This window comes from Etheostoma cragini, chromosome 18 (genome assembly GCF_013103735.1).
Source record: "Etheostoma cragini isolate CJK2018 chromosome 18, CSU_Ecrag_1.0, whole genome shotgun sequence".
Lineage (NCBI taxonomy): Eukaryota > Metazoa > Chordata > Actinopteri > Perciformes > Percidae > Etheostoma > Etheostoma cragini.
Window position 1 is genome coordinate 5,755,231 of NC_048424.1, and position 26,353 is coordinate 5,781,583.

Here is a 26,353-nt window from a genome sequence, read left to right on the forward strand (position 1 = left end):
AAACCCTGTGAAAATCTGTGTCACGCAATCTGACTGTGAAATGTTCCGGTGTTGTGCTCTCACTCACTCAAAGGAATTTAAACTGGAATTAAATAAGTTGTGTTAAACTTTGGGTCATCCCATTCACAATTTGTAGTAGCTGCATTTAACAGTTGTCTGCGTGTTGATCCAAACACGACTATGTGCATCAGTGCGGTTCGAAAACCTCGCTATCACTGCAGCGCATTTCTGTGTGTCTGTGAGTACTGATATGTGTCAAGTTGAGTTTACCAGAGCAACTGACCTCTATCGGCACAGTGATATTGATCCACTCTCTCTTTATCTCCCTCCCACGCACACACACTCATGCACACTGTGTATTTGTGCAGTCATACCATTGGGGATAGCGTTGAGCGTTGCCATGGTTCCGTTGACAGCCTTCAGCAGGTCTTTGGTTTTGTCTCTCGCTGCTTTAACTCTGCCCTTCAGCCCGGCCACACCATCTGCATTCTCTACACACACACACACACACACACAGACACACACACACACACACACACACACACACACACACACACACACACACACACACACACACACAATGATGATTATTGGTTTGATTTGAAGCCAAGGCGGCCTAGTAATAAACACACATCCGTCACCTCCCAAATGGGAAGAGTGACATTGATTGGAGTTTAACTGTTTTAAACTTTTGTACACTATGTGTATGATATTACAGTAATCCATTTAAAGTATAGTCTAGAGTTTGTTGTACAACCATGTACATACCCCTTTCACACCAAGGGCTCAATTAGGGTTGACTTTGTGTTTGAAAGGGCTAAATCGCAGTAAATGACTCACAACCCAGGTACAATGTGAATTGCACCAGGGTTTCTAAAAATCGTGCTGGGACAAACTATTTCATTTGTTAGAAATGGGGGCAATAACAACATGTATGTAGTCTCATTTGACCCGGTCATTAGTGTGAAAGATGTATTAGTAGCCCACCTTTATATGCCAATACTGCCCGTTGCATACAATGTATATGTTCTGTAGGCAATCTAACACATGTACACTCTCATGGTTACCTTTGACATCATTTTGAAGTTGTTTAGCTTGGTTCAGCAATCTTTTGCTCTTCTGGAGGGCACTTTGAGCTGCTTCCTTTACTGGGACCTCTGGATCCAAAGCCTAAACACACGAGAAACACGCACACATGCACGCACACACACACACCAGCAACAGTGGAAAATCTGTGCTTAACATGCCTTCACTAAAAATGCTTACAGAATAATTTAGATCCCACACATGAATTAAAAAATATGTTTCATGACACATAAAAAGGTGCAGTAATCTGCATATTACCTTTCTGTAAGATCAAAGCACAACTACTTTGCATTGCTAAATGATATTCTAAGAAATGCATTCAGCGGACTTAACTTCTCCTCGCATTAATTCTCTACCTTCAACCCCTTCTCTCTTTGTTTCTTTGCCTGCTTTCACTATCTTTTTAGCCCTTTCTCACTCTGCCGTTTAGCTCTTTTTTGCCAAAGGGAAAATAAAATGAAGGTGAGTCAAAACAAAAAGGGTAAAATATGGTTAGAAAGAAATGCAAAAATAAATTGGCACACGGGCCAAAACAATTAAAAAAAGAATATAGAGAAAAATAAAATATTATAGAATTAAGGGGGAAAATAAACAATTGTTTGGAATAAGAACAGGGAAAAAAGAAGGGAAGCAGAAATCAAAAGAATAAGGAAAATAATAAAGAGCAAAGAGTCAGGAAAAGGGAGATTTCAGTTGTGTGTGCTCGTAATAATGAAAGAAGAAGAGGGGCAGAAATAAGAAGGAAGAAGAGGGACAGAAAAGTGCTTTGATCTCTCAGCCATGACTAATAGAGAGCCCAAGCTAACATTACTGTTACTGCATGCAAGACACACACACACACACACACACACACACACACACGCACAAACACACACACAAACACGCACACAAACACGTACACGCACACACACACACACACACACACACACACACACACACCACCTCTTCTGCTGAGAGTACACTTCCAGTGTCTGGATAGCTAGAATGATTGTTATTAATTAACAGTACCTGAATGTGAGGTGGATTCCATTCAGCATACATATACATTTCATACAGTTCCGCGTGAAGGTTTGCTGTTCACAATCGTCCAATAGAGAAATAATTGCAAAACACGGAAAGGGAGACTTATCAGTTTTTCCCATGTTGAATTAATAACATTCATACTTCAATAAACCCTGAAGGAAACGGCTGTTAAAAGTTAGAAATTGCTGTTTTTAATTTAGTCAATAGGTGTGTGCATGCGTCCATGTGTGTGTTGATATTTGTGGCCACTTACCAGTGCCAGTGCCTCACTTGCCCTCTGTTTGGCTGCCTTCGCCTCTTTCTCTGCTGCATCGACATTTGCTTTAATGTTGCTGTAGGCCTTGAAGGCAGCTGTTGCGTTGAAGGAGAGATTTCTAGCTTCAGCCAAAATACTGCGAGGAGAGAGAAACACGTTTGGATAAGTAATAAAAACCCTGTCCCATCATAACCTCATTAATGTTATTGAGCTCAGAGATTGTCAACCGTTTGTCTCTGCCAAAGTGACTTAGGTTTGTTTGATCAATGGTCCAAAATACCACATACTGTATATTTAATAATAAGTGCACTGACCTCAGGGAAAAGACTAAAATCTAACAAATCCAAAACATCCTGCTTTCTTAACAGCAGAACCATTCAGCTACTCAAGGGATCCTCAACAATACAAAAGTACCTCACGGATACAATGCACTTTGTAACTCTTTACCGCACTGACTTGTAGGGAGGCCTTCAGCATTGACACTTAAAAAAATAAAACATGTATCTATTTAATTATGGGATAAAAGGTGTGCATTTGTTGAGGGGAGGAAGGGTGGGGGGCTTGTGTTTATACAGTATGTGTTTACATGTGTTTTTTATGGGTATGGACTTGTCTTGCTATGAATACTTAGTTTTTGTGTGTGTAATGAGCACACTGCATCAAAGTTTTTTAGCAACTTAGTTACATGGCAATAAAGTATTGGAAAAGGAAAATATAGCATTGAATCTTGAATCTTGACATGAAAGAGAAAAAAAGAAGTCATATTTACCCATCCAAAATGGCAGCAGATTCGTTCAGCTGCTTGGCGTGTTCCTCTGCATCGTGCACGTGATTAGCCAGGCTGCCATCACTTAAGCCATTGGTAAGGTGACTGACTTTATCATCCAGCTGGTCATGAAGAGGACCCAGCTCTCGATCCATCTCCTCCAAATCCTTCAGACAGAAAACAAAGTTCCCCCTTTTGCTAGACAACTAATTTGAATTTACTGCTGCCATATTGTCCATGGTAATAGCCTTGCTAATTGTTTTAGGTATTTTATGCCATTAAAATTACTTGGATCGAAGAAAGAACAGAGCAGACAGACAGAGTCAAAACACAGAGAAACATTCTCTTACTCCTAAAAACTCTTCTTTCATCACAGTCAAAGTCCAGGTATCTTTATTAGTCTCCCTTAGGAGAAATTTGATTTGGATACTGGGAAAAATGCCTGAAAAATTCCTGATGCCAGAAGACACAAAATAGACTTCAAGCAGAACATTCAACAGCAGATTAGTTGAGAGGTTTTAAAGCAAGGCCGTCCAAATTATCTAATTTTGTTTTGGCCCGCAATGGCATTTGACATGCTTATGCTTATTCTCCTCTTATTTTGAAAGTGTTAATAAAATCCTAACTGTGATGACTACAAAACTTACATTTTGTGCTGACAAAAAGTGATTATTCTGAGTTTTACGACAATGTAAACCTACCTCTAAATTAAAAACATACGTTTTTGTCAGAAGAATTACAAAATTATGGAATTCTTCAACATCACCATTTATTTCTGGCCTGTGGCCTTCCATCCAAATACATGTTGTCCCTTCATTTGAAAGAATTTTGGCAAGTCTGTTTTAAAGAGGCAGAGGGGAACTGCAGGTTTCTTGTAGGTTGACTTTAGTACCTCTATCTCCTTGTTGATGTTGTCAGAAAGCTGGTTTGCTTCACCCAGTAGACGTTCACCTTCTCCAAGGACCTCCTGTGCTTCCTTTTTCACCCCGCTTACTGCAGAGCGCTTCCTCTGCAAAAAACAAACCAGGATCGACAGCTGCATGAGATTCTGATGCGCCAATGTCTGAAGATTAGAACCGCAAACTAACAACTCTTTTGCATTACTGAATAATCTGCAGGTTATTTTCTTGATTTATCATTTGGTCTATAAAATGTCACATGACAATTCCCATTACAATGTCCTGTGACTCCAGGAGATGTAATCAAATTACTTGCTTTAAGATCTTCAATTTTTTATCACATAGGACAAAGAAAAGCATAAAATCAACACTTGAGCACCCTGAACCAGGGATCATTAATAGCCATTTGTGCTTGAAAAATGACTAATCGATTATCAAAAAAGCTGCTGATTATCTATCTGTATGCTGTTCGTCTGACTATTATTTTAAACTCAAATGGACATACAACACACTGCATGCCTTGTAACAGAAACATTTCTGGGATTATGGCATGTGTGGATTGTAAATTTCATGGACAAAGCTCCTCTTCTACTAAAAGTATTTGTCAATGCGTTCATATCAATCGAGTTGTTTTTAGCCAATGAATATATTTCTATCCCAATTTATGAACAAAATCTGCCTCATAATGAGTTTGAGTGTTTAATCCTTAAGGAACAGATGTGTGGAGGCAAACCAGTGGGATAGAAAAGTCTGTGTCCGTGTCCGTGTGGATGTTCCAGTGTTTCTGGTCAGTTCACCGGAGGCAAATCTAAATGGAAGTTTTGATTCCCATAATAATGACAGAGCAATCACTCAGGGCAATTATATTTTTTTCTACAGATTATTTCTAAAACCTCTTTATGGTAAAAAAAAGAAAAAGATTTCCAGTTATTGAAAATAACCAAAGCAAGAAGAGGACAAGAGGGACACACAATTAGTGATTTGATTAAATAATGTATGAACTCAGTATAACCCCAGTGTACTGTGTGCAAATTCAACTTTCCTTACTTGAAGCCTTTCTTTATAGAGTAAAAGACTGCAGGGTCAGGGAGAGACAAACACAGATTTAAAGAAAGAGAAAGATAGAGCAGTGTACTGTATGTGTGTGGGATCACTGCAGAATATTTCCTCTAGGACATGTCATAGCTGCCTGTGCGCTTCCCTTGATGATGATCAGAAAAAGGATTAAAATGCAAATAACAACACATAGTGAGATGAATAGACGGATAGATGCGCTCTTCTTTATGGTTCTTTAGGAGAATTAAGAATTTAAAGGAGACCAACCCCAACAGTTTAGATGCTCTTATGTGTAAAATCACAAGTAAAATAGGCTCAGTACCCTTAATGTGTAGATCAGAGCAACCCAATACTGTTGACCATCAACGTTAGTGTCTTTCTTTTGCACAAGAATCTTTTATCTATTTATCCTTTGCTTGCAAAAAGTAAAAATCTAACATGACTAATTTAATTAGTAAGTCTATTGAATCGTAGTTAATTAGACTACACATTATTGACAAAACAGCGGCCATGAGTATAGAAATGATTTAGCATTCAACCACATTGCCTTCTGACTGTGTTTGTGTATTTAAACGTGTGTGTAGGAGTGTATGATTTTGATTGTTTATCTGTACCTCCAGGGCTGTGAGGTTAGCTTGGTTTTGGTCAGCCAGTGAACCAGCCTGCCTGGTCTTTTCTTGGGCAGAGTGGAGTAGATCCTGGGCCTCCTGCAGCTTCCCCTCATGGTCTGAGAGCTTTTCTTTTATCTAAGGAAGCAGATGGGGAAGCATTAAGTTAATGTCAGTAATTTGGGGACATCGAAGACAAAAAGATCACACGTTATAATTACCTCTGCTTTCAGGTCTTCCGTGGCCTGATGGGGGTCGCCAAATAATCTTTTCACTTTTTGATACAACTCCTCTGCTAGGCTGGAAGAACGAGCAAGCGAGCGATTAGAATATTTACATTTATATTATTGTTATTTAACACAGCCTTATTCACGGCTTACAAAAGTGGAACAGTGGAATAAGTTAGTGTATGTGAACAATTCACAGAGGAGAGTTATTGTGATGCGTGACAGAGCTTCTGCTAGTGTAAAGAAAAAAATCACTCCATATTACTGAATGTTGAAATGTTGGAATGGAATTGACGATTTTCTTCTATTGATCCCTGAGGCTAAGTTAGATTAAATTGTGGCAGTGTGGCTAGACGAACAAAGCAACATGTGCTAATATACATTGCAATACGGCATGCTATGTCAATTAGAGCATCAGGTCAAACTGGCAGAGAACAAGACTCTTTAGAATATCTAAAACGTAACCACTGCAGATATGGGCTTCATCAGTGTGTGTCGGATGAACATATTCTAAGGCCTAGATCAGACTGCAAACAGTCATGAGGCTTTGTTAAAGAGACATTTTATTAATGATTCACAGTTTTGCTATGCTCTTCTCAACCCAACTATAGTCAGCAATTTCATTTGGAATGCATCATTTAATGAATATTTACAATGTTGATAGGCTCTGACCCCATCACTCCCTACAAGGGAACACCTAGCTGAGCAAGTCTGGGAGCAACAATAATAGTTTTCTTTCTAGAGGAAGATTACGCCATCACAATAACTTGTTAGACATTCAAACAGCTTCAGAAACATCTGATCTGGCCATCAGAGTTTCCAATGCAGCCTTTAGTTCATTCCAAATGTTCTAATCATTATACTATGGTTTGACATGCTTTTTAGAAAGGCTTCTCACTCTGGAAGTGTTTTAAAAGAGTATAAGAATCATATGTTTACCAGCATCCCTTAACGAGCCTTATTTCTCACCTTCAGCCTTAATTAAGAAAACAAGGTTCTAGTTTCTCGCAGTTGACATTACTCAGAGGACAATATCACACAGTTTTGGGAAAACATGCAAGGTAATGACTGGGTTTAATAAAACTCTAATGAACTCTGTGGGAAACAGCATGAAGAAGACAGAATAGAACTACGGTATATAAAACCAATTGGGATATTTAACTATTGTCCAACTGATTATTACAACAATACAATTATAGCAATAAAGTATATACCAAGTAAGATTTGCAGCATGTACACAAAGTTTGTTATACTAACGGCATACTGAAAATATACAGTATAACATACGGAAATCATATTAATATGTACACTACAGTATATTATAATTATTATTATTATTATTATTGTTATTATATAACTGTACTATGTTTGTTCATTTTGCTGAAGCATTCCTTTAACATGTGTTGATGCTTGTGTTTTTCTCTGCTGCTCTGGTTGAAATCTCCCCTCAGGCTTCAGTAAAATAATCAACTGCAGACTGACAGACAAGTCATTCAGTGGCAGTGGCAATTTCTCTTTGTCTCTCTTATTCTCCCACTCTCTCCCACTACCACTCTCTGCCAATCTGTTTTTCTTCTCTCCCTCTGCGACTTTCCTTCTCACTATACGTTCCTTGAATGCCTCTCTCTCTCCGTGTCTACCCCTACGGTGATACAGTACTTTTAATTAACTCATCGACCTCGTCAACATTTACTGCTGAAAGAGACAGAAAGAGGGGGAGAAGGGGGATGAAGAGAGTTGACTGCTAATTCCATCAAGTGCCTTGAGAAAGAGAAAGTGAGAGCGAAAACAGTGAGAAACACTTTGTTAAAACATCAGCAGAAAGTTGTGGCTTTAGGATATGTAGCAATCAAATATCTGCTCAATGGAAGATGTTTACCCCTGATTTCTCCCATGTCAACATAAAAGAATTTAAGAAAGAAATCAAAGAAAGTAAAAAAATGAAAGGACCAGTGGTTTTTGCACTATTGAGCCCCTTCAGTGTACTACACATCATATACACTCTACATCGCAGCTAACCATTCAGCAATGAATGTTGTGCTGTTGCTGCATTTTTTTTTCTAGCACTCAATGCATACATTCCTTTCTGTATAATGTGAAAATCAATTAGACTCTAATTGAAACAAGTTTCAGAATGGAGCTTCAAACAGTAAACAATAAAATAGCGGTAGCAGTGCATAGTTTTCAAATAAATACTGTATGCAGCTTTGAAGGCATTGATAACGTAACTGACAAAGAATAATGCAGAGGTGAATTAAAGGTGCTATATTACACAACTCAAGTTTCATAAATCTGCCGCCTAATTTATGAAATTTAGATAAATAACATAAGTTGTTGGTTGCATGGAATAATAGGAAAATAGACATGTTGATAGTGTAAAAGTTTTGCAAGCTTAAAAACTTAAAATTTCCATTGTATGTAGGTGAGATTTCTTTCATATTGAATTATTAAGATGAATTCAATGCATATTCTACTTCTGTCTCTTCTGCTCTCTCTCTTTCTCTCTCTCTCTCTCTCTCTCTCTCTCTCTCTCTCTCTCTCTCTCTCTCTCTCTCTCACACAAATTGGACAAACGCAATCCGAGACACACAAATTGAATATATTGGCATACACGTATGAGTAAAAACATAACAAAAAAATCCGAAAAAAACAGCAGGTAGGTGAAAAGGTGTGGTTCCATGCAAACAAAAATGGTGGAAATTCTGGTCAAATCAACCAACAAGTCAAAAAACAACAACTCTTAATAAGACTATATGTAACTTTTTAAAATTTCTGAAGCTCTGTCATTTTTCAAACATTGGTCTTAAATGACCTGTAACAGCAAACCCAGAAAAACAGTGAATAGAACGCTATTTATAAACAGTTTTTAGTAAGGCCTCTGCCCGGGAATGATTTGCAGAAGGTAGACGGTGCTACAGGAACACATTCTGATGGGTCACAGATGTCTTTGTAACACCGGAAAAGCAAGTGTTAGCATATCCAGCCAGCAGAGCCAGAGAGCAGGAGATTATGTAATATGTAATTGTCACTATATCAAAGTTATTATTACGTTGGTTGCTACAACAAACTCTTAGTGCTTTAGCTCAATACCAGGTTTAGCTCACAATATATCCAAAGTTTATGTTACTGTAACATAAAACATTCACTGCAACTATATGAACCCCCCTTAACGCTAACTCAGTAATACAGTCGGCAATGCAGCACCATAAAGACTAGACATTTACGACGGCAGGTGTAGTAAAAACATTCCGCTTTTGTCTAAAGCGGCCGCTAAAATCAACACAAACTGACAGTGGAAGTTACATACAGCCAGTTTCAGCAACACTGTCACACTTTCTTGTGTGGGAGAAAGATACAAGATGTGAGTGTGTTTGTCTGTGTTTGTGTTTGGTCATACTCCATCTCTTCCTCAGCAATACTCTTCTTCCCTCCCAGCTGTCGTTTTCTCATCTCGGCTAGCATGGCCTGGATCTCCTCCTTCATGTCCTTCAGGCTTCTGTCTGGAGTTCCATCTTTCCGTGAGAGAGTCTGGTTCAAGTCGGCAGCCTTTAACTGGAGGTCTGGACACACAGACGCACAGAAAGACAACTGTGAGAAATCCACGTTGGATAGATTTGTGTGGTTGAATTCAAGCACTGAAAGAACTTTTGTATACCAGTTTCAGTTCCAGCGCCTCTGGAAAATATCTGTGAAACCTTTGCATTTATCAACAATGAAAACTATGTCTAAAGTATAAATATCAAGTTTCTTTGTTATAATATTTACTTCTTACTTAAGTTTTTGGCCACTTGGGGGCAGAGGAGGCTCAAAACAAGCAGAGAAAAACACAGGCCTCCAATGTTATCACGTAAAGGTACTTTATTGTCACATACACATAGCTAACTTTATTCTCTGCATTTAACCCATCCCTCAAGGCAGCAATGAGCTGCCATTTACACTGCCTGGTAAACAACTTGTCCCTTGATTATGGGTACTGACTGGAGAAACTAATACATTTTTTTTTTTTTTTTTAAACGGAACACGTGGAGAAAACCACACAGGCCGGGAAAATCCTAGATTCGAACCTAGAACCATCTTGCTGTGAGGCCAAACTGCTAACCATTGGGCCACAAACGCTGTAATGGTTTGCATGTGTGTTAGTCAACCATCCCAAATGTCCAATATTAACTCTTTAGCTGATAGACGACCAACTTTCTTTCTTTCTCAGCTAGTTGCTAACTTCTTGTGTCTGCTGTTTGTTGCTGTGCAGGCAGTGTACAGGGTTGAGGAGAGTGCTGAGAGGGTACCATACGGTGAACATTCAGGTAAACAAGGAACATGCATGCAGTATGTAGAAACAGACATACAGTTTACAGCCCTGATGGAGATTATGTTTGGGCTCTGCTGTCATGTCTAAGCTTTATGGCTCAAACAGAAAGAGAGACAAAACCACATCGTTTGATCTCATTTATAAGCAGACACACGCTAAGAGTCAGACACACACACACACACACACACACACACACACACACACACACACACACACACACACAAACAAACTGTTTAATACCATTCAAAGCCAGTGATTTTGGCAGACTTCATGTTTGCCCTGTTTTTTATCAAATTAAGGCAGTGAAATCTTAAACCAATCAATGATGAAACTGCACTAAAACACTCCAAGGCTCATCGAAATAAAACCGCTGAAACCTAATGAGTGTGTGAGTGTGTCTGCAAGAGCAAAAAAGAGAAGGGTAAAGAAGTGTTGTGAAATGTGTGTTCCTCTCTCATTTGAAATGTAAACGTGATATGATTAAAGTTGAAACTTGAAAGGGTGTGTGTGTGTGTGTGTGTGTTTGTGTGTGTGTGTGTGTGTAGGTATGTGGGTGGGCTTGTGTGTATGTGTGATTGTGGCAATGCAGCATTTCCTATCATTTGAAATGTAAACATGATGTGATTAGAGCCAACGACTGAACTAAAGCCATCATGCTAATGAACAGCTGTACTGCATGTGTGCACACGCTGCATTTGTATGTGTGTGTTAGAGTGTCTGAGAGTGTGTGTGTGTCTCACAGCCTTATAATTACATAGTGGGATTTAAAAGCCAATTAAACACTTAAAACGTGGATAGAATCATATTATGGTATCTAGTAAACATGGACACACACACACACACACACACAAAGTGTGTACAATATATTCTTACTTCATTGTGTTTGTGTGTGTGCATGTGTGTGTGTATGTGATAGCCAATAATTAAGACTTTAATTGCTACTCTCAATCATCCAGTGAGCCACAACACACTCTTCTTTTCCACTCTCAGAAACACAAACACAAACACACACACACACACACACACACACACACACACTCACACACACACACACACACACACACACAATAATCACTCTGAGATTAGGCAGAGGGCCAGAGTGATTTTGGTATATTGCTTCGTTTTCTGTTCCTCCTTCTCTGTTTTTTTTGGTTCTGTCTTGACTCCTTGTGTTTGTGTCCTAGTTTCCTCCCTGATTTTGTGTTGTGCCTGTCTTGTGTTGCCTTTGAGTGCCTGTATGTCCTGTTTTCTGTTTTATTTTGATAGTATGGTCTCTGTCTTGTCTTTAGTTCTACTTCCTGTGTTTTCCCGCCTTTGTGATTGTTGTCCCTGCCCTGATGTGATTTACCTGTTGTATCATCTGTTCCTTGTTTGCTCATTACCTCTTGTATTTAAGCTCTGTGTTCCCTTTGTCTGTTGTCAGATCATTGTGTGTGTCGGTGTGTGGTTTTCGGTTGCCCCGTTCTTGTTGACGGCTTCTGAATCATTGGATCCCATTATCTTGGTGGGTGATTATTAGGCACCATGGTAAATGATGGATCCGTCTTATTGTTCAGGCAACACTTTGGACCGGCAGTTGGCCATCGGCCCACCAGCCATTGTGTTTGAGCTAAGTTTTCCATTAGTGAACTAACAAGGAGACAGAAAGGTGTTTTGGTTGTCTCACCTCTAAGATGTGTCTCCTAAAGATGGGCCTAATAGAGTTGAAATAAAAGGCTTTAGTACAACAAGGTCTTTGCTTTTAGTTGATTTCGGTAGTAACAATGAAACTAATTTTAATAGTAATGCCACTTTTTCTAATCATAGCTTTTCTTTTACATCAAATTCAACTTATAAGTCTTTTTGAAGATGCTAGATCTTTTTTTAATTTGCTGCTTTTTAATGTTCTGCCTGTATCATTATTCAGTTCATTAGCTTATTTTTTCTGTTTGTTCACATTCTTCCAATCCATTCTTTTAATGTAATAACCAAAATTTTCTAAATTGATAAAATGCATTTATTATAATGTAATATAATGCTAGTACTCCAATAACAGATGAAAATAGTAAAACAGTAGACAGATACATCCAGAAATCCCAGTTGGCAGGGTATGGAGGCGGTTAATTGGAGGAAAGGTGATGTTTGTTTTGGCTACCTTGAGCTCCCAGCAGTGTATCTCTGATGAACTGCTCCAGGTCCTCAGCTCGTTTATGAATCCTGTCAGCATCATCCTCAACCTGCTCTCCGTCAGCAGACACCTTAGTGGCCTACACAAACACACACACACACACACACATTATGAAATAATAATGAACAAGTGTTGAATAAGTAAACATATTGACTTCTAAGGTAAAAGACGGAGGTCCTCCAGTAGATGTAAAAAAAATGGAGGATTATGGCAAAACGTACATACAGTACACACACCTAATCATTATTATAGCATGTGTGTACGGTTCTGTTTATCCTCTGTTTTTTCTCTCTACATGTGGACTTGCTTGCAGCCACATAAACGCAGAGATGGAGGAATTATTGACTTACATAAAAAAACACAAAGACACACATTAACCCACAGAATCAGAGGACCAGGAAAACAAGAGATGGATGAATCCTTGAAAGGCATGAAAACACATCCTAAGTCACAAACACACACACAGAAAGCAAGAAAGAAAGCAGGTAATTATTGTTGTGATTTGACAAGGCCATGCTATATCATTTCGATGTTGTGTGTGTCTGTGAGTGAGTGAGTGAGTCAGTGTGTGTGTGTGTGTGTGTGTGTGTGTGTGTGTGTGATGGGGTGTGGGTGATCATCATAGCTGTCAACAAATGTCAAGGCCCTAGTCCCTAAAAGGGTGTAGCTTGACAGCGTGACACGGTGTTATTTTTCTCCACTTGGCACTTGTAGCCCCCTACACTCAAGAAGTGTTTTTATATATATTCTTGTATTCTGTATGAGGGCAAAGACATAGAAATGCTTTTGCGTAAATATGTTTGATGTAAAAAACATTCACATTTTTTGATGCAAAAACATTCAAATTCTTTAGATAAAATACTTGTAAGCAAGCACAGATTCCTTAATTGGTCTACCAGGCAGAGGCCCAGAAGCCTAAGGTCACCTGAAGAGCCTCTGATTCTTATATATGTGGGCTCTCTGGTGGGTTTTGCATTTGTTGACCTGCTGCTACTGACATTCATGATTGACTGAATGATTGTGATGGTATTTATTCTTGTCTTTCTGTTTTTATGTGACTGGTTGACTGCTAAATTGAATTCCCCTAACGGATAAATAAAGTTGTTTGAATTGAATTCAATTAAAATATTGCAATACTAGGAATTACCAGATCAGGATTTATGATTGCAATCCTAAACTAGATCCAAATTCTTTCAAATGCGGTTGTTATTCTATTAATATCTATCCAAGGTCCCCAAAAGGTTCAGCTTTATTTGGTATGTGCCAATTTAATTGAAAACTTGTTTTGGAATATGCACCAATTAAAGTATAATATAAATTGCCACAATAAGAGCCCTGTGGAGTTCTAGACCACAACTATATAACAAGTGGGTTCCTGTGTTGTTTATTTAGTGCACACACAAGAGGGCAAAAAGGGTGGTTGGAATTAACATCTGGCGGTGGGTTTGATGTTATTCTGCAGTTGATGGTGTAAAGAAGTAAATATGAAGAAAACCTTTTTCTTGTTAACAAGAAAAACTATACAGGGAGCGTGCTTTATTCCCCAACTTTAAAGCCCTGTCTTAAAGAGGATATATGTGTCAAAAACCAGTTTAGAGACTTTTAACAGTTTTGACCCTTGATCAACATGTGGTTGAATTGGTTTCTGTACTGCTTTTATGTCAGTCAGCGTGCTGCAGCTGGCTACTGGTTTATGCGTTGTATATATTTCAATGCAAAGCTTGTTGTAGAAGACTTGTGTCTTCACTGTTCTTACATTAGTGTGGCCCTTCTCTATGATCTCTCTCCCTGCCACATTCTTTATTTGCTCCATATTGTTAGATACAGACAGAGAAAGAGGGCAAAAGATGGATGAAAACAGAAAGGAAGACAACCAGGCCAATGGCATTAAGTTGAGCCAAAAGAAAAGACAAAAGTGTTTGTACCCTGCTGTGTAGTTGGTCCATCTCAACAACCAGTGATCCCAGGTTGGAGTCGGCCAGTTGCAGTAATCTCTCCGGAGCTCTCAGAGGTGACAGCATGTGCTGCAGGAGAGAAACAGAGAGATGAAGGAATTACATAGAGAAATGTCTGACACATTTTGGCCCAGGGCTAGGCTTTTGAACTGCCTGGCTCTGTGCTGTAGAGCCGAAGAGAAGAGGATGAGCAAGGGAGGGCAGGAGGCAAGGGCAGAGAAAAGAAATAATCAAAGAGAAAATATATCTAATTAAACTAAATTAAAGTCAATATATTTGAATTATGTCACGCATACAATAATAACCTGGTCCAATTTTGAGAACAACGTTATGGAATGCTGATGTAACCACAGTGCATAACTTATCAAAATCCATTTAAAACATAGTATGTGTTAATCAAGTTTGACAGCAGTGTGTGCATCATGTTTTTGACGATGCAAATGCTCCAAACAGCTCCAAATGATGATTTGCACTGAAGGTAGAGAGAATTCCTAACATTTTGAAAAACCTTGAAAACAATCTCACTACGACATGCCAATGTTCCTGTGAGTAGTGCGGGTTGAGTGAGCTGAATGAAGAGTGTTCTATCTCAATGCCCTACCAAGTATTGCAATAACTCTGTTTTGATTACATTCAGCCTTTAAAATGTTTTCCATATCTGACTTTAAAATGTCTATTTTTATTATATCAAAATCACAAGTGCTTCTTTGGAAGTTTTTCTAATTGTTTGCTAAGACATGAGTACATCCAAAGCATAATGGGTAAGGATAATTTGCCAAACCCCTCCCCCCGGACAGCAATTATTTGATTATATGACAGATTGCAGACTAGTAAAATAAGAGTCATGTTAGAAGTTATCTAGAAATGATCTATACTGCAATACTGCAAAAGAATAATGTTGTTTCTGTCTTCTACATTAATGACTCCTTTTATAAGATTCTCCTTTGAGTCAGTTGGGAACATTAACAAGTCAGCCAGCGACAGTTTTTCAACCAACTGATGGAGCTAAGGTTAGCCAGAGCTGATAAAATCTGACAACTACTTGTCATTTTAGCTGGCAAAATTGCCGGTTGCCGGCAAGAAAGGAGTAGCCTGAATTTGTTTTCTCATGCCTGACATCAACGAGCCATTGTTCCAAAAATCAGTAAACATTTGAGTGGTTGACGTGGTACTGTTATCATTGTTAACTGTATGTGCTGTGTTAAAGTGGAAAACACGACAGACGTAGCAACATAAACCAAATGGGGTGGGGCTTAGCAAACACAAATTAAAAATCATTTGAAAATATCCTTTTCGAAAAGGCAGAAGCCAATTTTACCTTGAGTTCCTCTGTCATGTTCTCAAAGCGGTACAACACCCTATAGGGTGGTGGGAGGGGTGTGGTCAGGGTGACTTCAGTGATGATGCGATACAGGCGGTCCATATCACTGATCAACAGACCCGAGCACTCATCATCACAGGCTACAGACACAAATAAATACATACATTTAGACACAGCTAGAGTGTTATGAGGCCAACAAAATCTCTTAGAGGTTTACATATGTTTTGCTTGGTTGTCTTTGTGTGTGTGTGTGTGTTTGTGTGTGTGTGTGTGTGTACTTCTGTAGTTTGACTTGGCAGAGAGAAAGGAGAGGAATAAAAAGGAGGAGAAGAAAGAAAGGAAGTATGTTATATGTATTTTTACTGCTCAGTGTGTTTTCCTACGCCTTATTTGTGAGTCTGTAAACACATCAGTGTGTGATCAAAGTGACTGCTTGTGTTTTTGTGTTTAAGTGACTCTGGCATCAGAAAGACAGGGCTGCCGATGCATGAAATTCAGCACGGAGAGAAAAAAGCACCTATTATGAGCACACACTGCAGGCTAAAAACACACAAATTAATGCACAAACACACCAGGGAATTCACTTGGATGCGTGCATACACATTTTTCTTTATCGTGTGTGTGAGTGTGTGTGTGTGTGTGAATTTCTCTTCCCTTCTAAAGCCTGAGGCTGATTTATTGCAGAAATTAAAATTTCTGACAAGGGAAATCAAAGATGAATTAAATAAAATAAAAACAGTTTTTTTCTATCAATCGCTGACAAAACCCAACACACAAGTACAATAATGCATCCATGCAGTCACGTGCACACACACAAAAACACAAAAACACGCAAACTCACGTACACACACACATGTACAGTAAATGTACAGTACATTAAAGTTGGTTGGCAAATCCAAGCCATCCAAGATACTAGCTTAATAAACATGTGATTTTTTTTCTCCTACTTGTAGAGACAACACAATCTGCTAATAGGGCCGGCAAGACGCTCCACTACTGAGACTCTCCCGGTGTGGTTTGGCGCGTGACAGAGGACAGAACAAAACCGCGGCGTAGCCAAAACCCAGCACAGATGCGCCTGGTGGAACATGTTATGCTCAGTTTAGTATCCTCATGCTTCTCAGAAGGACTTCCTTAATAGACGGAGCTTCCAGGTCTAAAAGCGGATCTAATCTATCAAATCTAATTTCGAGCAGAGGGCAACCTCACTGGTTGAAAAAAGAAGCTGGATTGTATACTGTAGAAGTCTATGAGAAAATCCCTGTACTTCTCAATTAATTAATTATCATTTTCCAAACAATTTTATGGACTCAATTACTCATTTCCAGTCTTCTTCAGTAAAGAATTGTGTTAAAATTTGTAAATGATGGTCTTATTTATTTTAAAAGTGACGATAAAGCAGGGGATGCTTTAGGGCCTTGGTACACACCAACCTGTAAATTGGGACAGAGGATTAGCAATGCTAACCACTGGCCCTTTGTACATTAAAATAGCTGTGAACTTGTTTTGCGGTGTTGTCCATATTTACTTTAACATTTATAAATTTGTGATATAACTGCTTGTTTTACACTCTGACCAAAAGGTAATTTTGTGCGCACATGAATCCTTTTACGATCTAATTTGCTGAAGCTTTATCTCGTAATCATTGAGCATTTAGCTTAGCACCGCACCATTGCATTAAAACAACCAAGATCAAGGATTCAAAATGATAGTCCCATGGGCAGTCCACAAACAAACAGGTGACGTCACTAATGCTACATCCACTATTTTTACAGTATATGTGCACAACCTAAAAGTGCAAAAACACAAACACCTGTGTTCCTTAGACAGTAACTTACAGCTCTTAAACCCATGGTTTGATTGAAGTATTTAGAAAAAAGTTGCCTGCAGGTAGGGCATCTTTTGTGCTTTGTTTTCTGCAGTCTGTTTTTGGCATCACAATTATTAATGCGCTGCTTATGTGTTTACTGTGTTTCAAGCTCCTTTGCATCATGGCTATGATTCCAGTGTGAATTTGTCCAGGTCGTGCTACAGACACTGTGTTGCTGTATACTCACTTTGAAAATGGAAAGATAACTTTGCCTGTAAGTTATATATGGAAACCTCATTTTGATGGGGGCCAACAAAGTAGTTCCATTTAGACATATTGTAGACATCAAATACAGCATGTTTAGGTCCGATGGCAACGGTATTTCCAGAACTGGTTTTCAATGTAATGCATCTTGCTTGGAAACGTAGGTTTTATTTCTTATTGTGAATTTTGAAATAAACTCTCAAATGGATGTAGACATCATTCAATAATGAAACCCATTATGACATCACATATTGAAATGTATCTGGAAATGATACTGGTGCTGCAGATATGAGAGCTACATGCATTTTCCTCGATCAAGATTGCAGACTCCCAAAGTGCTCGCTTATGTCTGATAGGATGGGAGAAAGGGCAGAGCAGGGACGAAACATAGTGCAATCACTCTTCAACAAGTGAACAGCAGTCTGATCGTTCTACTCTCTGGAAACCACCAGGACTTGTGATTATAGTCTGAACGTAGAGGCGACCAGTTTGGTGTGAGGGGGGCACTATAGCACTTGTGCTGCCAATTTATGAACACACGCCTTGTGTCGGAACACATAAAAACCTGAACAAGCAATTTCCTCTCTGACCTGACAGCAGCAATTTCAAATCAGCTTCTGTCTTACAACCTTTTCTTCTATATTCTCGTACCTGTGGACATGCTAATGGAACCGAATTGGTCCTGCCATTATGCTCATATTAAGTTTAAATTAGCTCTAAATGACATTGAAATTATTTTCTAAATGACTTGAATCTGACTTCTGCCACGACCCGCTGTCTCCCATAGCAACCGGTGAAAAGGGCTTTGATTGCTCATTTGCATTTCATCGCAAAACATCAGGTGACTATACTGGGTGGTAGGCTATTAGAGAGAACAGAAGAAAGTAAAAAAGAGAGGATGTCTGTAGGTTTCAGTTATCTAAAAACACTTTGAAGGGGACCAAAGGGGCTCTTTTTACTATGATATGGTTTATATGGTTTGGATATGATTTGGTATGGTAAAGTTAAATTCTGGGCTCCTTTTGTGATAGATTCTGTAGTTGAAGGCAAAGAGGCCCTTATAATGATTATTGATTTGATTTCAGCCTCTATTCATTTTTATTTAAATTATTGGCACTAAGATTCACGATCACATAATTCAGAACACATGTCCTGTAAAACCTGCACCCTTTGGCTGTTCGTCTCATAACTTTAATTTAAACTCTACAGCCGAGATTTCAACCCTGAATGAAGAGAAGGAAAAAAAGAATAAACAAGAAAGAAAAAGCAACACTAACAATAGATCAAATATAAAGCTGTGTGTTAGTCTTACAGATGATCCCAGCTGGTCCACACACATGCCTGTCCATGCACTGGTCACACGACTTTCCCGAAGCCCCGGCCCTGCAACGGCATTGGCCTGTGACAGGGTCACATGGTCCAGGCAGTGCCCCCCACAAGGAACACTTACATTCCTCGCAGCGGCCACCAGGCATCCGTGGGTCACCATGGTAACCAGTAGCACACCTGGACAGGGGGACCATGGGAAGAAGGAAACTAAGATGTTTTTGTGTCTGAACAAATAGACCTTTTAATAAAGACTGTAAACAAATCAAGATTGTTGCAAAAATGTACACAAACAAGAAGTGAGAAAAAACCTTTGTCCCAGCCCTTTAAACATCAACACTTTTACACTACAATGTACACACACACACACACACACACACACACACACACACACCAGAAATGACCCCTGTCCCCACCAGTTTACATGTAGCATATATCACTTTGTCAAACAAAGATTCAAGTACTTGTACTATCTATTGTCAAAAACTCTCACCCTTTCATGTGTGGAGGAGAAAATATATGACCTGTGTGTGTGTGTGTGTGTGTGTGTGTGTGTGTGTTTGTGTGTGTGTGTGTGTGTGTGCGCATGTCTCTCACCTCTCACAGTATTTGCCCACATATCCCTCAGGACAGGCAGTACACCGGTAGTCATCAAATCCCTCAGTTACACAGGTTGGACTGAAACTAGACTCAGACAGATTGAAAGTACTTCCAGTGAACATACAGTACATAAATATCTTGATACTTTTCCAGTCTACATGTTCAAAAAAGTTGAAAAAATAACAGAAATGTACATAAATGTGTTTTAGAGAATGCATCCAAATATGACAAAGAGATCCATGACTGATACACAACACTTTCCATTTGTGCTGAAAAAAGATATAGATAAACAACTAGTTTACTTGTTCTCTAGGTTGGTGAGGGGACAGGCGCAAGTTTTGCAGTCGTCATGGAAACCTCGGACCACACCGTAGAATCCCGGAGCACAACGTTCACACCGATCACCCTCAGTGTTGTCTTGACAGTTCTACACACAAACACACACACACACACACACACAAACACGTGAAATTAACGTCATACACTGCATTGGCTTTCATTCATTTTCTAACCCAACCATGATTCTAACACATTGTCCTCCAGTCAGCATGACTTGTTGGTCTGTGTTGTTGATTTAAAAAGCAGACTTTGATTGTGTGAACATAATGGAAGCAGCTGTAACACAATAAAAAAAAAAAAAAAACTTTAACGGCAGCTAAGCTACAATTTTATCTGCATGTTGTATTTGAACTTTGCCACTGGCACAGTGAAAAAACAGAATTCTAAGTAATGAGAACAAAATTGATGGTGTGTCCACATGATGCAAGCCTTCCATGACTGTTCATCGCCCTCCTCCCAATGCAGATGCTAGTAGCCAAGAAGGAAACGGAGGATTTAAAAAGCATTATGGACTCTGTAGAAGAGATAGTCATCTTCATTTGAGTTTGTACGCGGGAAAGTCACTGGACGCCACAATCTTTTGAACATAGCCATAATGAGAAATACAGAGTGTGGTGCTGATAGTCTTAATTAACTTTGTAGCAACTCATTTGGCAATGGCTTGAATGTAACGGATGCTCATTAATATCAAAAAGGTACACACTAAAGCTTTAATCTGTTTACAATCCCTTGTATGTGTCTACTTGTCACAAGTCGGCTATGAGTAATTGAAAAGACGACAGGCGGGGTCACTCATCATACCCTACTTGATTACTAGCAAATTGGCATTGGGGAGGCTTGTTTTTTGGCGAGTGAGATAATTATCCTGGCTGCGCTTGTTGATTTACACCATGAATAGAAGTATATAAAAGTGGCATACCCACTGTCAGTTTACTTCAGAATTTTGGATAAAAGTAGTACTTTTGATCAGTGGTGTGCTTTGCTGTAAGGCAGTTACTGAGAGGTTGGACATGAACATGTTGACAGAAAGGAGCTGCCTGTCTTTTTTTTTTTTCTTCTAACAAGACATATTGATGAAAACTTTTATTGACTTTTATTTTCCAGGAAAAGTTGATTGAGCAGTCGCTTTGTTCACATGCATACAGATTCACACATACGGACTGTCACTGGGAAGTACCCAATGTGATCGCAGCTGTTTCTGCTGTACTGAGCATCTCACATTTTTTTCACCACACAGTTTCTGAGCCATTTTAGGGTGCACACTCATGCACACACACACATCAACACACAAACTCACAAACAAACACACAGACAAATGCACAAATATCTAGCCTCAACTATTTCCGAGTCTACACACAGTAATAAATGGTTTTGGGCCCACTCCCTCAACTCCTGCATGATGACATGCTGTGAGACCATGCACAGCAGCAGCCAGCTAGCTGTTAGCTGACAGGTGAGATGTCACATGTTTAATAAGCTTCCTTCCTCAAGAGCAGGCCATCTGAAATACTCATTTACTTTTTAGGATTTCACTCACCTGTTGTTATGAGGATGGTGACATTGTACGTAACCATCAAATATAACTAATAATATAATAATACCCATTCCTATTTGTATTCTGACAGGTGCTATGCCAAAATGTAGTGTAAATATACAGTGCATTTACACACACACACACACACACACACACACACACACACACACACACACACACACACACACACACACACACACACATACATACACAGTGCAACAGGAAGTTGCCTTCTAACGAAGCAAGTCATTTCCATTAACTTCCTGTGTTTCTCGTTACCACTAATTACCACAGAAACAAACTCGTTTAGCATTTTCAATTTAGCCCGCTCTGTAAGAAAATGCTAATGACGCCGTTATGGAGAGTGAGATGGAAATGGGCGAGGGTAAAATGGCTGGGAGGCAGAAAGAGACAGAAATCAACACAAATGAAGAGGAAGGGAAGAACTAAAAATTAGTAAAACTAGAGAAATTAAAGAGAGGTGAGAAAGAAATAGAGGAGGGAGTAGAGGAAGATTGGGGCAAAGAAAAATTAGAGAACTGAGGTTAAGAGACAGAAAATGAAAGGCTAATGAAACAAGACAAAGCATGAGTAAATATATAATTGAGGATGAGAATAGGGCAGAATAAAAGGAAACAAGGAAATTAGAAGGAGGACGAGTAGATGAAGGAGAAATTATAAATTGAAGTTGAAGATGCAATACATGTATGAGAATGGATAAAAGACAGAGGAGAGGAGGTAACAGAAAAGGAGAAAAACAATTAAAAAAAATAATTAGAAAGCACAGGACAGTGGAACTATCCTCTGGTGCGCGGACACAACTGGTTACTTTAAGGCCGATTACAGCCAACATTTGTCTTACCCACTGTGTTGGTGCTAATTTGAGTCTTTCATACAGATGATCTCATGGTAAAGAGAGTTTAGAAATGACGGTTCAAATCCATGGCTACAATGGGGATGTCATTGATTTAAGAATAAGATTGAAGCTGTTTACATTAGGCATTTTCTTCTATGACTGAATCCTTTTTTTGATTATTATTGGAATAAAATGATCCATTAAGCTAGTGACGGTTGCATGATGGTTACATTACAAATTAAATTTGAGTGAGGATATTACATAGTTGCAGATCCTTTTAGTTGTCCGGTTTATACGCTTCTCAGCCAGTAATCAGAGAGTCACACTCTGTCATGACCAAACAGCAAATCCAGCAACCCGCGGAAGCTTTTACCAAATTTTTGAACGGCTGCAATTTTATTAAAGAAGGTGAGCCACTTGCACTACCTGCTATATTTGAGGTCTTCTTCAAAAAAATTATTAACATTATTCTCACTTTTCTAAAATATAATCAATTATATAATAAAACTGGAGGGAGGCCTGGCAGTACAGCCAGACCAGGCTCCTCTCTTTACCCTGTTTCTCTTAATTATTCTTTAATAGTTTTAGACTGCCGGGGAACTTCCTCTGACACACTGAGCCCTTCTTTCCATTTGTGTGCATCCATGTCCCAGAAATGCTTTTTACTAACCTAGCTTGGGGGAGTCATTCCCCGGGGTCCTTATGTTCTTTTTCCCCCCAGTATGTTTCCTTGGATCAGGGAGGCTCCAAAATCATGGTTGCAGTTATTGCCGTGGTCCTGCTACACGTCCTGCGATGCCCTGTTACATCCTATTAAGCAACGCGGTGCCTTGCTACGTCCCGCTGTGCCCTATAATGCCGTGCAGTGCTACTACACTACCACTCTTCATTTCACCAACAACCGGCCCGTCAGACACCCTGCCTACCAAGAACCTGGGTCTGTCCCAGGTTTCTTCCTAAAAGGGTTTTTTCTCCTCGCCACTGTCGCACTGTTGCTTTCTCTGGAGGGAACTACTAGAACTGTTGGGTCCTTGTAAATTATAGAGTGTGGTCTAAACCTACTCTGTCTGTAAAGTGTCTCGAGATAACTTGTTATGAAATGATACTATAAATAAAATTGAATTGAATTAAAAAGGCTCTATTCAACACAGCCAGTATCTTTCAGAGTTGTGCTTATACGTATCTATCTAACTGGTTATTCAGTGCAGTAGTGTTTTAAACACATCAAGCCACATAACATATTGGGTCCTCATAAACTGTCCAAAAATATCTCAGTTGATGGATTTTCTGATAGTTTTCAAAACAGGGACATTCTTTTAGTCTGCCTGGGTTTTTAAAGATCAAATATGAGGGATGACCTGAAGACATCAGATGGGCAGACAACTAACCAGATTGTGAGAAGCCTGGAAGTGACTAACTAACTGGCATGTTCAGATTTACAGTATCTTACCGGCCACCAGCTAGATTTATGGAATTAATGCAGGCAAAAAATCTTACAAACACACACACACACACACAGTCAAAACAAAAATGGAGGTTGTTCTCTTTTCCAAGTTTTGTTTCCTCGCACTGAATAAATCACAAGTTTTTCTAAACAGTTAGAAATTAAATTTTATGGAAATTATTGTCCCACCTGGAATGTGCTGCTCAGTGACAGTACTTACCTGTTGAATACATTTTGTGTTAAACTGTCAGGGTCAGATTTCTTTGCCTTAATGTGTTTTAATTTTAGCTCTTCTGAAAAGATGATCTTCTCCCCTTTTTGTAAAATTGAGGATGTACATGGCTTTGGAACAGATCCAGAAGAGAGGAAATTACACAAAATATAAATGAGCCTGGGGTCGTTAATTATCGCTAGGGCTAATTACAGTACCTGACATTCCTCCCAACACACGCATACAGGCACTATATTCTCTGTCTCACCTCTTTCTCTTCTCCACAAGCTACCTGGCACATAGCTGTATGAGGGTCTCCAGTGGCAGAACACACGCACACGCACACAGACCCACACACAGACCCACAATCACACACACACACACACACACACTTACCTGGCATATGGATGTGTCAGGGTCACAGGTGGAAGAGTGCCCACTGCATTGGCACTGAACACAACTGCCCATGCCGGTAGCGGTGGGCACTCCTGACGCTGGAGCAGATGCCAGGGAACTGGCGCGAAGACGGTAGAAACCTGCAGCACACTCCTGCACACAGAGAGAGCCAGCCAGACAGAAAGAGAATGAGCGTGATAATGAGGGTAGAGATTTATTTGTTTAAAGATTTCTTTTTAAAGCTGAAAGACAGATATAGAAGATCTAGTTTTGATAGCATGTGTTCCCACAGTAATCCCACACTATGCATGATCTTTGAATACACGCATGCATGCGCACACACACACACACACACACACACAAATATACACATGGACCCACATAATTATCCCTAATTGTTATTTCTCAAGGCAACTGTTGACCACTCTCTCTTCCACACACATACACACAATTAAGAGTTATTCCCTAGTAACTTTTGAGCACAGACACGCACACGCACACGCACACACACACACACACACAAACACACACACACACACACAGTGAGACATGCAAGGTAACTCCCTCTCTCTCTCTCCTGTTCAGTAATAATTAATGGAGTCCATTTAAAGAGCCATCTGTTCCCTCTGCTAGCACTAAACGCCCGTTTAAAAATACTTTATTAACAACGACGGCAGCTACACGTAGAATGGCCATCTGTCAGCCAAGACCTCTGCGACCTGAACATTTGAAGTTTAGCTACTGCTTTCTATTTGGCTTCAAATCTGTAGCTTTTTAAATTATGTACACGGCTACAAATTCTTTCCGTCAGTATAGATGTCTGCTCCTCTGCACTCCAAATAGCAAATGACAAAGTGAAACAGAGGTTGAAAAATATAGTTAAAAGTTTACTGGCAACTCATGTGTTCCTTTGAGATTAACACAATAATACCTAACTGACTCTCAGGCGCCGCCATCCAGCGCAATTGCACAGAACTGTTGCCCATGTGTATCATAAGCTACCTCTACAAAATCCTCATTAAACTAAAGATTGAGTCCCTGCTTTATGCTTTCTGTGGCTTAAGAGAAGGAGCTGGACGCAGCTGAAAGTCAATTGCTTTGACAAAATCACAACTGAGTGGGAGATATGCTCAGTGAGGCTTAATCCTTGCTAGCAACAAAAAAACATGAGTCTGAAAGGCGTTGCAGAGGCTTAAAACTCTGAAGTAAATGTAAATTGGAAACTTGTGAGATATTATTGAAAGCCTAGTCTGTGACCTCCATGTTTACACTCTGAAGTCAGCCGACATAAAGCATTCATTCCTCTGAGCGCTGAGAGATCACTCAGTAATTAATATTTGTAATGTTAGATAAGTTTTGAACTTGTGTCAATGTGAATGGTTTTTCTTTTCAATTTTTTTTATCACTATTCTGTAGTTTTTTTTATGTTAACATATTTGATTTTTGCATATTCTACTTTTATGTAGTGTGCTTTCGCTTCTGCACTGAAGTAATTTCTTCACACAGTTATTACAAATACTTTAAGTGAGTTAAAGAAACTAAATGATGCAGTTTTACACTGATAAACGCTGGCTATATTCTGAAATTTCTTGGCATGTCTCATAGTTTCTAGCAACATGTAAAGAAAAGATGATTTTAACTTAACAAAGAATATGGTTTATGTACATAATTTGCCCGATGCAAATAGACAATTGCAGTACAGACATGACAAAGATATTTATTTTACTTTGTATAGAGAGGCCTGATTTTCTTAAATATAAAATATCCTGTACAGTATCTTAGTTACAATTATTTTTCAGGCAGTAGCAGTGGTTTCATAAAGTCACATTTGCACTGTACAGTGAAAGTTCCTTTTGAGAAATTTGAAGTACAGTAACTTCAAAAATGCTATGGAACTACC

General features: G+C 39.2%; 1 protein-coding gene across 1 annotated transcript in view; it reads right to left on the reverse strand.

Annotated features, from left to right (window-relative positions):
* lama2 (laminin, alpha 2) overlaps positions 1-26,353 on the reverse strand; it is a 175,788-nt gene that overhangs the window by 26,962 nt on the left and 122,473 nt on the right. The window contains exons 35-49 of the mRNA XM_034900777.1: positions 24,454-24,606; positions 19,976-20,100; positions 19,671-19,757; positions 19,060-19,253; positions 15,671-15,813; positions 14,323-14,421; positions 12,365-12,476; positions 9,319-9,481; positions 5,916-5,994; positions 5,701-5,832; positions 4,024-4,140; positions 3,135-3,298; positions 2,363-2,501; positions 1,068-1,170; positions 375-491 (exon numbers count right to left, since the gene is read on the reverse strand). Coding sequence (XP_034756668.1) covers positions 375-491; positions 1,068-1,170; positions 2,363-2,501; positions 3,135-3,298; positions 4,024-4,140; positions 5,701-5,832; positions 5,916-5,994; positions 9,319-9,481; positions 12,365-12,476; positions 14,323-14,421; positions 15,671-15,813; positions 19,060-19,253; positions 19,671-19,757; positions 19,976-20,100; positions 24,454-24,606 — 1,927 coding nt within the window. The remainder of the gene's footprint in view (positions 1-374; positions 492-1,067; positions 1,171-2,362; positions 2,502-3,134; positions 3,299-4,023; positions 4,141-5,700; positions 5,833-5,915; positions 5,995-9,318; positions 9,482-12,364; positions 12,477-14,322; positions 14,422-15,670; positions 15,814-19,059; positions 19,254-19,670; positions 19,758-19,975; positions 20,101-24,453; positions 24,607-26,353) is intronic.